The 12286-nt window shown below is 42.9% G+C and overlaps 1 protein-coding gene across 1 annotated transcript in view; it reads left to right on the top strand.

Annotated features, from left to right (window-relative positions):
• PXT1 (peroxisomal testis enriched protein 1) overlaps positions 1 to 10400 on the top strand; it is a 25537-nt gene extending 15137 nt beyond the window's left edge. The window contains exons 2-3 of the mRNA XM_081827474.1: positions 3308 to 3438; positions 9686 to 10400. Coding sequence (XP_081683600.1) covers positions 3308 to 3438; positions 9686 to 9790 — 236 coding nt within the window. The 3' untranslated portion in view covers positions 9791 to 10400. The remainder of the gene's footprint in view (positions 1 to 3307; positions 3439 to 9685) is intronic.
• Positions 10401 to 12286: the final 1886 nt, after the last annotated feature.

Genomic DNA, 12286 nt, shown 5'->3' with positions numbered 1-12286 from the left:
TTCAAAAAGATTTTATTTATTTATTTGAGAGAGAGGAGAGAGCCTGAGTGAGCGAACATGAGCGGGGGGAGGGATAGAGAGAGAGGGAGAAGGAGAAGCAGACTCCCCACTGAGTGTAGAGCCTGATGCGGGGCCCAGTCCCAGGACTCCCAGATCAGGACCTGAACCGAAGTCAGACGCTTAACCAATTGAGCCACCCAGGTGCTCTGAGAAAGAAATTTTCAACAAGCATTGAAAAATGGTTAGGAAACACTGTTTCTCCCGATTCCCCCTTTACCACTCTGACTATTCCTTCTCAGTCATTTTTGTGGGCTTTTGCTCCTTTGCTTACCTTGTTAACCATTAATCTTATCCATTAGCTATATAAACTCTGAAAGATCTCATCCACTCCTGCATTTTTATTGAATAAAGAAATTAAACTCTTGGGCACCTGGGTGGCTCAGTCGTTAAGCGTCTGCCTTCGGCTCAGGTCATGATCCCAGGATCCTGGGATCGAGTCCCACATCGGGCTCCCTGCTCGGCGGGAAGCCTGCTTCTCCCTCCCCCACTTCCCCTGCTTATGTTCCCTCTCTCGCTGTGTCTCTCTCTGTCAAATAAATAAATAAAATCTTTAAAAAAAAAAAAGAAAGAAATTAAACTCTTAAATCTTTAAGTTCTGACATCCCTTGAGCTTCAGATATATACTTTTTTTTTTTTTTTTTTGCCTCAGATATATCCCAGATGCCCGCTAAGATGTCCTACAGGTATCTCAAATTTATAAATGAATTTAAATTACCATCTTCCTCTTTCAACCTGCCTCCTCTGCCTTCTGTACCTGTCCTCCCTTGACTCTCATTCTCTGTACAGGCTGATGGTGCCATCACGTTTCCAGTGTCCTGAGCTGGAAAAGTAAGAATTTCCTTTTCCCTCACTTTTTTCAGCTAATCTATTGCCAAATTCCAGCCTATTCTGCTTCCTAAATATTTATAGAATCTGTTCTCATCACTCCACCCCTGTTGGATTACTTCCGGTTAGTGCTAGTTCAGGCTCTGTAGGCTGAGGTTTAAGAGCATGGACTCTACAACCAGGCAGACCTGGGTTTAAATCCTGCCTCTCACACTTACGAGCTTTCAAACCCTGGGGAAATTACGCAACCCCTCTAAACCACCAGTCCACAAAGCTGGCTGCCCATGGGAACCACCTGAGGAGCTTTAAATAAAATACTGATGCTTGGCTCAACTGATTTCACTGGAATGGAGTGAGGCCTGAACAGTGCAAATTTTAAAAGCCTCCCCAAGGGATTCCAAGGTGGAGCCACATTTGAAAGGGGCTGCCCTAACCCACAGCTCTCTCTCATTTGTAGCATGGGGTAATGACTGCATGGGGGTCATTGCGAGGGAGTAGTCAGTAAGACAATGCCCGTATGGTCTGGTGTGTGGTAAGCATGCTAGTTATTGTAAGGCAACTCCTATCATCTCTCTGCAGCACTTTGCAGTAGCCTCTTAATGCATTCCCTGCCTTAAGTCTTACCCATCTCCACTCCGATTCTGGAGGGAAAGAGCTAGAAGCAAATCTGATCCTGTCATTTCCTGCTGAAAACCCTCCGGTGGGTCCCCTGCTCTATTGGATAGAGTGGAAGGTCTTGTTTGCCACTCCTCCCCAGCTCGCCCCACCCCCATCTCTCCCTTCTTCTGGCTAATTCTTCATCCTTCATTCTCCACGACTGAACTCAGTTCTATCATTTTCTTTGGGACCTCTGCCCTGACTCCTCTGTGTAGACCTTGCTCTTACTACCTATAACATGTTGAATTGTAGTTTGTGTCTCTCTCCTACTAGACTTCGTGAGGACAGGGCTTAGTCTCTCAGTACAAAGCCTGAAAAATCAAAGTCCTCAAATTGTATTGAAACAAAATAGGTTCGATGCAAAATTTGGCGCATCTATGAAGCCATACTTCTATCTACTTTAGCCCAAATTTATTTCCTCCTCCTCTGTATTCCTGAAGCACTTGGTAATTGTTTCATTCCTAACCAGTGGGTTGTAAGCAACTTAAGGACAGAAACCTTGTCTTTATTCTTTGTAAACTCCCCAAAGCAGCCAGCACAGCAGTTTACTCATAGTGTTGCTTAAAAACACTCACCGGTTGGGACGCCTGGGTGGCTCAGTCGGTTAAGCGTCTGCGTTCGGCTCAGGTCATGATCCCAGTGCCCTGGGATCGAGTTCCGCATCAGGCTTCTTGCTCAGCAGGGAGCCTGCTTCTCCCTCTCCCTCTGCTGCTCCCCCTGCTTATACCCTTGCTCACTCTCTCTCGCCCACTCTCTCTCTCTCTAACAAACAAATAAATAAAATCTTTAAAAAAAACCCAACAGAACACTCATTGGTTGTTGGAAGCAAATAAGGTTTGGAGGAACTCATTCAAGGATCATGGATATAAGCATGAAGTAGAAAACTCTGTTTTACAAAACTATAAAGATATAGACCTGCCCTGTCCAGTACAATCACTATTAACCGTGTTTGCTTCCTGAGTGCATGAAATGTGGCCTGTTGAGGAACTAAATTTTAAGTTTTATTTATTTACAATTTATTTAAGTTTAAAAACTCATGCTTGATTTCATTGTTGGAAAACTTTTAAGTATGTTTGGAACAACTCGGATGTATGAATCTACCTTTTAAACTGTAAATTGCGGTCACCTGGGTGGCTCAGTTGGTTAAGCAACTGCCTTCGGCTCAGGTCATGATCCTGGAGTCCCAGGATGGAGTCCCGCATCAGGCCCCCTGCTCGGCAGGGAGTCTGCTTCTCCCTCTGACCCTCCCCCCTCTCGTGCTCTCTCTCTCTCTCATTCTCATTCTCTCTCTCAAATAAATAAATAAAATCTTTTAAAAAAATAAACTGTAAATTGCATGAAATCCAAATACAGATCAAGATTTTGCACTTGGAAAGCAGGATAGCACCTGGCTTGAGATGTGCTGTAGGTATTTGTGCTGGATTTGAAAGACTTAAGTATAATAAAAAGAACGTAAAACATATTGGTAATAATCTTATATTGATTACATGTTTAATGGTAATACTTTGGATATACCATCTTAAGTGAAACATATTACTGATGTTACTACTAGATGTTACTACTAGAAAGTTTGAAATTAGTATGTAGTTTGAATTACATTTTTATTGAACAGAGCTAATCTATTCCAATATAAGACTTTGCTTTTCTATAATCATTGATGGTGAGATTTCATCCTTCTCATTGTCTAAGACAGTTTTTAGTGACTAATGGTGAGTGATTTATAGATAGTTAATAATCTCTTTTGAACTCTTTTCTGTCCATGTAGATCACGATCTGCCTTCTCAGCCCAAGGAGAGTAGCACTGGCCAGAACCATCACCAGGAGGAAATAATCCACAAGTTGGCCATGCAGTTGAGAAACATCGGGGACAGCATCGATTGTAGGATGGTTCAAGAGGTGAGTCTTCGGTTTCCCCAGCAACGGCCAGTCAGGTAGTGAGGAAGAGCAAACAGAACAATGGCTGTCAAGTGGCTGGGACGCCCAGGAATTAGCAGAACACATGGATTAATAACGTCCAGATCATGAAACGTTAGATCTGAAAATTGTGAACCTGAGTCAAAGCCAGTATTTGATCTCACACTTGCTACTCAAACTGTGGTCCATGGACAGCTAGACAGCAGCATCATTTGGCAGCTGGTCAAATGTGCAAAATCTCAGACCCCAGCCTCAGGGCTGGAATCAGAATCTATTTTTTTACATACACCCCAGGAGATCTACGTGCACATTAAAGTGTGAGAAACGTTGCTCCACACCCTCAAACTGGGGTGCATATTAGATTCAGCTGTGCGGTTTTAAGAACCACAGCTGCTTGGGCGCCAACTTGAGAGATTCTGATTAATTGGCATGAGGTGTGGCCTGGGCATCAGGCACTTTAAAAGCTTCCCAGCTGAATCTAATGCTCAATCAGGGAGGAAAAACCTCTGCCTTAGTGGTGGTTTTCCTCCTTGAACCATCCAGAGGTGATGATCTAAGCCCTACTCCTGCTGATTTCTTTGTTTCTCCTGATTAGGAGAGAAGGCAGTGGAGAGAGAATGATATGTTGGCTCCCTGGTGGGGGGTGGGGGACTGCCCTCAGAGCCCAACTTCTTCTTCTTTTTTTAAAAGAATTTATTTATTTATTTATTGAGAGAGAGAGAGATCAATCAGGAGCAGGGCAGAGGGAGAAGCAGGCTTCCCGCTGAGCAGGGAGCCTGATGCGGGGCTCGATCCCAGAACCCCAGGATCATGACCTGAGCCGAAGGGAGACGCTTAACAGACTAAGCCACCCAGGCGTCCCAGAGCCCAACTTCTTTCCCTCAAATGGACCTGTCCTGTGATGAATTCTTGCTCATCACTGCTGCTGCCATCATGCTGGCTTCAGGGGGTGCCATGTTCTCTTTTATGGTCTGGTCCAAAGGTGGACAATACTCAGCCTTTCCCTCAGATAAAACATTCCCTGAGACAAAACGTGAACAAAGGGTCAGAGAATAGGCTGCTGTGAAAATCAAATGAGATAATCGGTGTAAATCACTTAGAACAGAGCCTGACCCACAGAAAATGATCACTAAATGTTATCTCAGCCAAAAAATTAATTTGTTTTCTCCTTTGCCCTCTTCATAGTTGGAGTTGACCACCTCTTTGCTATGGATCATTTATCACAGCATACTCCCGATAGTCACCATTTTCCTTCTAGGCTACAGTTTCTTCTGTAGGAAAGTTTTCACTGATGACTGTACTTTGTGAATTCTAGGGAGGTCCTTAGCTCAACGTTCCTGCATCTTTATCTCCTAACTCTGAGTGCTCTAATTTTTTTCCCTGAAGAGGAGAGAACAGAGGAGGACAAATCACAACACCTGTTTTCTGTATTTGCCTCAACCCAGTCAAGAGGGCACTGCTCTACGTAACCTCCTATTCCATTTTTCTCCCTCCCTCCCCCCTTTCTTTCTTTCTTCTTTCTTTCTTTCTTTCTTTCCGTTTGAAGTTGTAATTTACTTATGTCTTAAATTTATGCCTACAGCTTAATAAGTTGACACTGAACTCCCCCAGCTTTTTAAAAAATAAATAACTTTATGGAAGAATAAAATTCACATACTGTACAATTCACCTGTTGAGACTATACAATGAATGGTTTTCAGAATATTCACAGAGCTGTACAACCATCATCAGAATCAACTTTAGAGCATTTTTATCGCTCCAGAAAGACACCCCAGACCCAATAGTTAATAGTCACTTCCGTTTCCTCCCGTTTTTGCTCCCAGCCCCACCCAACTCTTCTGTCTCCACGGATTCGCCTATTCTGAATATTTCATGTAAGTGGACTAATACAATATGCCGCCTTCCATGTCTGACTTCTTTCACTTAGCATGTTTTTTTCAAGGTTCATCCATATTGTAACACCCATCAGTATTCTACTTTTTCTTTCTTTTTTTTTTTTTTTAAAGATTTTATTTATTTATTTGAGAGAAAGAGAGAGAGATCAGGAGCAGGGTAGAGGGAGAAGCAGACTCCCCGCTGAGCAGGGAGCCTGATGTGGGGCTCCATCCCAGGACACTGGGATCATGACCTGAGCCGAAGGCAGACACTCAACCAACTGAGCCACCCGGGTGCCCTATTCTATTTCTTTTTACTGCTGAATATTATTCAGTTGTATATATTATCTATTCATCAGTTGATGGACATTTTGGTTGTTTCAACTTTTTGACTGTTATGAATAGCAATGCCATGAACATTTGTGTAGAAGTTTTTGTGTTGACATATGTTTTCAGTTCTTCGTGGAGCATATCCAGGAATGGAATTGCTGAGTCACAGGGCAGCTTTATATTTAACTTTTTGAGGAACTTCCAGACAGTTTTCCACAGTGGCTGCACCATTTTACATTGTGGTCCAGCAGCAGGATGTGAGGTGACAGTTTCTCCACATCCTTGTCAACATTTGTTGTTAACTGTCTTTTTTATTATAGCCAGCCTGGTGGATGTGGAGTCTCATTGTGGTTTTGATCTGCACTTCCCTGATGGTTAGTGTTGTGTATCTCCTTATGTGCTTATTTCTCATTTGTGTATCTTTGGAGAAATGTCTATTCACATCCTTCGCCCATTTTAAAATTTGGTTATTTATCTTTTTATTATCGAGTTGTAGGAATTCTTTATACATTCTAGTTGTAAGTTCCTTATCAGATATCTTATCTGCACATTTTCTCCCATTTTTACTTTTTTGACGGTGTTCTTTGAAGCACAGAAGTGTTTAATTTTGATGAAGTTCAATTTATCTATTTTTTCTTTTGTTTCTAACTGCTTTTGGGGTCATATCTAAGAAACCATTGCCTAACCCAAAGTCATGAAGATTTACATCTATATGTTCTTCTAAGAGATTTATAGTCTTAGCTCTTAAATTTAGGTCTTTGATCCATTTGGAGTTAGTTTTTGTATATTGGTATGAGTTAAAATTTCAAGTTCATTCTTTTGTGTATGGACAACCCAGTTGTCCCAGCACCATTTGTTGAAAGGATTATTCTTTCCCTATTAAATTGCCTTGGCATCCTGGTCAAAAATCAATTGAGCATAAATGTGAGGGTTTATTTCTGGACTCTCCATTCTGTTCCATTGATCTATATGTCTATCCTTATGCCTGCCCTAGCTTTCCCTGCAGCATTTTACAAAGCTGGCTTTGCCCTAGACTTTTAAAGATATCTTGCCCTGGACCCCAAAATTGCCTTTTTGAACACCTTTAAATAGAGCACAGTACATTTAAAAAATAATTTTAAAAATTCCTCCAAAGTTTGGTTCTAAAATGTTCAAGGGTTCACTCTGCTGCTTGAAGACTTAAATCAAGCAACTTTAACAGAATTTCAAATCTGGAATGATATATTTCATATATAGTCATCATTTGTTTTCCTTTGTACTCTGTTTAATCAAGTGGTCACATTGATTCTCCAGATGTCTTCCTGTTTTTGGTGTATTTAAAGAAACTTTTATTCTTGCTGTTGGAACTCCCTAGCAAGGAGCTCACTTAGCTATACTTTTGTCTGCTGAATGGATTCTCCTTGAGCTGCCACATAGCTTGATTTCTTGTCCTTTTCACTTAAGCACGTGTTCTTTGTTTTCAAATAGGCCTTGATTCTCAAAATAGCATCTTCTGTTCCGCTATTTAGGGGTTTTGAGGGATTTTGGTTCAAGGACCTGGTCTTTTCTTTTTCTTTTTCATCTGTGGCATGTAATTTTCCTAGATATAAAGTATGTTTTGTTTTTATTATATATTTTAAAGATTTATTTGGCAGGGGGAGGGGCAGGGAAAGAGGGAGAGAGAATCTCAAGCAGACTCCACCCTGAGTGCAGAGCCTAATATGGGGCCTGATTCTGCAACCCTAAGATCACGACTGAGCTGAAACCAAGAGTTGGATGCTTAACCAACTGTGCCACCCAGGCGCCCCTAAAGTATGTTTTAAAATAGTCTTCCCGTCACTTTTAGGATCTTAAATATGTCTTTGGGATTTTTTTCTCCATAGGACTCTCTCCTTCTGGGTTCTAGAAACTGTGCTCCCCCCACCCCCATCCCTACAGGCCTAGGAGTGGCAACAGCTCACACATTACCAGCCCAGGGAATTGCACCACCCCGTGTGTCCCCCACCTTTGTACATAGTCTCTTTATTTAACTCTCCCTGATTTATCCTAATTTGAAGTGTGGCATCTGTTTCCTCTGGGACACTGACTGGTACAATAATGCATGTGGAATTTCTTAGTTTGTTAGAAAGAGGGGAGGGAAGCTAACATTTACTAAACAATTTCTTCCAGGTACTCTTTGAAAGACTCTTACGTGTTTCATTCAATTCTCTCAATAATTTTATGGATTAGTGGATTAGTATTTCAGGAGAAGGAGTTGAGGTTCAGAGAGGTTAGGTAACCGAAGGTCACTCAGCAATTAAGTGGCAAAACTGGAATTTACATATATGTAAGAATGAGCATCAGATGAGCATCACATGCTCATGAGCATCTGACTTGATGCTCCATACATTTTCTCATCTACCTTCCTGGAAGAAGTTCATTCAACTTTCCTAACTGATGTCAACTTTAAGGGGAAATAATCCTTTAAAGATTCCCAGTTGCTAGCAGGACAAAGCCTAAATTCTTTAGCTTGCTACTATTGGTTTATTACTCATTTATTCATTCATTTATTCAACTAATATTTATTGAGCATCTACTGTGTGTCAGGATCTGTTTAAGTACTGGAGATATGGCAGAGATTAAAAGAGACAAAACTGGGGCACCTGGGTGGCTCAGCGGTGAAGCGGCTGCCTTCGGCTCAGGTCATGATCCCAGGGTGCTGGGATCAAGTCCTGCATCCATCGGGTTCTGTGCTCAGCAGGGAGTCTGCTTCTCCCTCTCCCTCTGCCCCCCTCCTCGTGTGTGTGTGCTCTTTCTCTCAAATAAATAAATAAAATCTTTTAAAAAAATAAATAAAAGAGACAATACTCCCGATCTCATGGAGTTGATATTCTAAAAGGGAGACAAACTATAAGCAAATAAAGTATATAGTTTATCAGACACTGATAAATATTGTGGAGAAAAATACAGCAAGGAAAGGAGTGAGGCGTGTTGGGGGATTTAGAGTTTTAAGTAGAGGAGGGAAGGCCTTACTGAGAGGGTGACTTTTGAGCAAGACCTTGACAGAGGTATGGGAGGGAGCATGGATATCTGGGGGTGAGCAGTGGGGGCAGGTGGAAAGCAAAGACTCTGAGGCAGAAGCGGATCTGGCATGTTTGAAGAAGAGCAAGGAGGCGGTGAGGCTGAGGCTGAGTAAGGGAAAAAGTAGTAAAAGAAACGGTCAGAGCAGTGGTGGGGGCAGATTAGGCGGGGCCCTGAGGTCCCCAGGAGGCCTGAGGCAGAGCCATTGGAGAGCTCTGAGCAGAGGAGGCACGGTTCACAGCCCCCAAGGCTGCTGTGTTGAGAAGAGACCGCAGGAGGAGGGGCAGGGACAGGGAGACCCATTTGTATTGGACCCTCAGCCTTCTCTTGTCTTGATGTTCGCAGATCAACAGTGGTGTTTCCTTACTGCTCCACAGACCTGCTGTGCTCTTTGTCGCCTCCAGCTTCACTCATATTCAACCCTCCCCCCCCACTCAGCTAAGTCCTATCCTTTCTTCCAACCCCAAAGCAAACGTCTTGCTTCTTTGAAAGGACTAAGGAAGTGCTCTGCAAAGCCAGAGGAAGAGATTATCAGCCCTGAAAAGAAGCCCTAATTTGCTGATGGTTAAAATGATGGGAAAACACCTCCAGAGGAAAACTTCCCAAGGCTTGTGGAGGATGTGGCCATTACAAAACAGACAGAGATATTGTCCTGCTCATATGACTCATAAATCCAAGGAGTTTGTGGCATTCATTGAATTAATCCTTCTTCTCTTAAGATTTTATTTATTTGTCAGAGAGAGAGGGAGAGCACAAGCAGGGGAAGCAGCAGGCTGGGGAGAAGCAGACTCCCCGCTGAGCAGGGAGCCCGATGCGGGGCTCGATCCCAGGACCCTGGGATCATGACCTGACCTGAAGGCAGACGCTTAACCAACTGAGCCACCCAGGTGTCCCTCACTGAATTAATCTTAATATTGAATTTCTATCTTTGGATTATTCTACTGTTGTTTTTTAAAACCTCTCTCTCTCGCTCTTGTGTTAAACAGGATCTTCAACAGGAAGTCAGGGAGGCACTGGCTCATTTTGTCTTGCTTTTCTTTGGAGGAGTTCATGTGTTGCTGCGCTTTCTCTGGAATAACCACTTGATGTAAAAGGAATGCAAATGCCAACTTCTGCTTTCCTCCTGTCCTCCGAGAAACCCTGAATCCTACTGGAACAGATGGAAGAAGACCCTTCTCCGTCTCCCTCTCTTTTTACCCATCAGTGTTAGTTCACACCTGCTTTGTTGGAGAATGGCAGACTCCCTGGCCGTTTGTCTGTGCAGAGCGACCAGCTATGAGATGTTTGAGAATGCCTGCTGAGAAAGCCCAAGGAGGCCCTGCCACTTAGAAAACACTAGTGCTGTGGATGGTCCCAGTGCTCCTTATAAGGAAATCTTAAGCATTTTCTTCCATGAGGGAAACTGGATCTAACCCTCAAAGAAATGGGTGCTTTCTCCTGGCCCTTCCCGGGGTACCAGGCCCTCCAGCCAGCTGTTGGCCCCACCCTTCTTGCCTGTGTCCAGATCTGCAGTGCCCTGTTCTTTTACCTCTCTGTCTACCTCATCGTCCCTCTCTTCCCCCTTTTTGAAGTATTACAAGGATTAAGAAAGTTTGTGGTTATAAACTATAAGTTCTATATATACATTTTGAGTTCTTTGTAGGAAGAGTGTTATTTAAAAATTAATAATTTTAAAAATGAAATAAATATTGTTATTTTTTGAGCATGAAATACCTGTGCATATTTCTTTTTTTTTTTTTTAAGATTTTATTTATTTATTTGAGAGGGAGAGCGGGGGTGGGGGGCAGAGGGGGACAAAAGAGCGACAAGCAGACTATTTGCTGAGCCTGGAGTGGACTTAGGGTTCAATCTCATGACCCTGAGATCATGACCTGAGCCAAAATCAAGAGCTGGATGCCTAACCAGATGTGCCACCCAGGCATCCCAATACCTGTGCATATCACTCATATGGGCTCAACATTTTGTAGACTTTGATTATATTATGTAGCATTGCCTTTGTCCTTCCAAAGGGAAAGGTCCCCATTTTTTCAGTTTGTCTCAGGCAATGCCTATACAGTTCCTTCATTTTTTAGGTTTTGGCTTGCTGGCATGGAAAGGATGCTAAAACATCTTTCTTATTTATTTTGACTCTTTTGATAGGTATTAATCAAAACAATATAAAAAGGTTTCCAATGAAAACTCTTGCTCTTATTTTCTATCCTGAATCCCAGGTATGTCTAGTAGCTTGTTACATATCCCTTCAGAGCTTCTTTGTACAAATATATATATATTTACACACAAAAGGTAGTATGTAGTACACATTGTTCTGTACCTTGATTTTTTTTGCTTTGCATGGTGATCAGGCAGTATTCTAGTTGTCTTACAAATGTTAACTCATTTGGGCACCTGGGTGGCTCAGTTGGTTGAGCGACTGCCTTGGGCTCGGGTCATGATCCTGGAGTCCCGGGATCGAGTCCCGCATCGGGCTCCCTGCTCAGCAGGGAGTCCGCTTCTCCCCCTGACCCTTCCCCCCTATCATGCTCTATCTCATTCTCTCTCTCAAATAAATAAATAAAATCTTTAAAAAAAAAAAACAAAAAACAAATGTTAACTCATTTATTCCTCATAGCAGCCTTATGAGACAGGTATTATTATTAGCTCTCTTTTACTGTTTTTTTTTTTTTTAAGATTTTATTAATTCATTTGACAGAGAGAGAGAGAGAGCACAAACAGGGGGAGCGGCAGAGGGAGAGGGAGAAGCAGACTCCCCACTGAGCAGGGAGTCCAACACAGGGCTCCATCCCAGGATCCCAGGATCATGACCTGAGCCAAAGGCAGATGCTTAACTGAGTGAACCACCCAGGCACCGCACTGTTTTACTGTTAAGGAAACTGGGCAGTTAGTGGAGAGAGGCAGTAGAGAGGTTAGCTAATTTATCTAGGGGCACATAACCAGTAAGTGACATAGCTGGAATTCCAAGCCAGCCGGGCAGTCCTTGGAGTCTAGGTTCTTCTTCTTTTTCTTTCTTTTTTTCCTTTTTAAAAAAGATTTATTTATTTATTTGAGGGGGAGTGGCGCAGAGGAGAGGGAGAGAGAATCTCAAACAGGCTCTGCTCTGAGCATGGAGCCCGAAGCGGTGGATCTCATGACCCTGAGATCACGACCTGAGCTGAAACCAAGATTTGAACACTTAACTGACTGAGCCACCCAGGCGCCCCCAGAGTCTAGGTTCTTTTTTTTTTTTTAAAGATTTTATTTATTTATTTGAGAGAGAGAGAATGAGACAGAGCACATGAGAGGGGGAGGGTCAGAGAGAGAAGCAGACTCCCTGCCGAGCAGGGAGCCCGATGCGGGACTCGGTCCCGGGACTCCAGGATCATGACCTGAGCGGAAGGCAGTCGCTTAACCAACTGAGCCACCCAGGCGCCCCAGAGTCTAGGTTCTTAATTGCTATGCTGTACTGCCTCTAGGAGAGCTTGCCATCATCACAGAGAGCTCTGTCAGATTGTGCATGGTGTTCTGTTAAATGGATCTATCATGATTTATTTCATCAGCCCCCTTTTAATGGATGCTGGATTGTTTCTAATCAGTCATTATCATAAGCCACG

The sequence above is a fragment of the Leptonychotes weddellii genome, chromosome 8 (assembly GCF_054177405.1).
Source record: "Leptonychotes weddellii isolate Sample4059 chromosome 8, ASM5417740v2, whole genome shotgun sequence".
NCBI lineage: Eukaryota > Metazoa > Chordata > Mammalia > Carnivora > Phocidae > Leptonychotes > Leptonychotes weddellii.
Note: the sequence above shows the minus strand (reverse complement) of the source record. Positions and strands in the feature narration are given on the sequence as shown.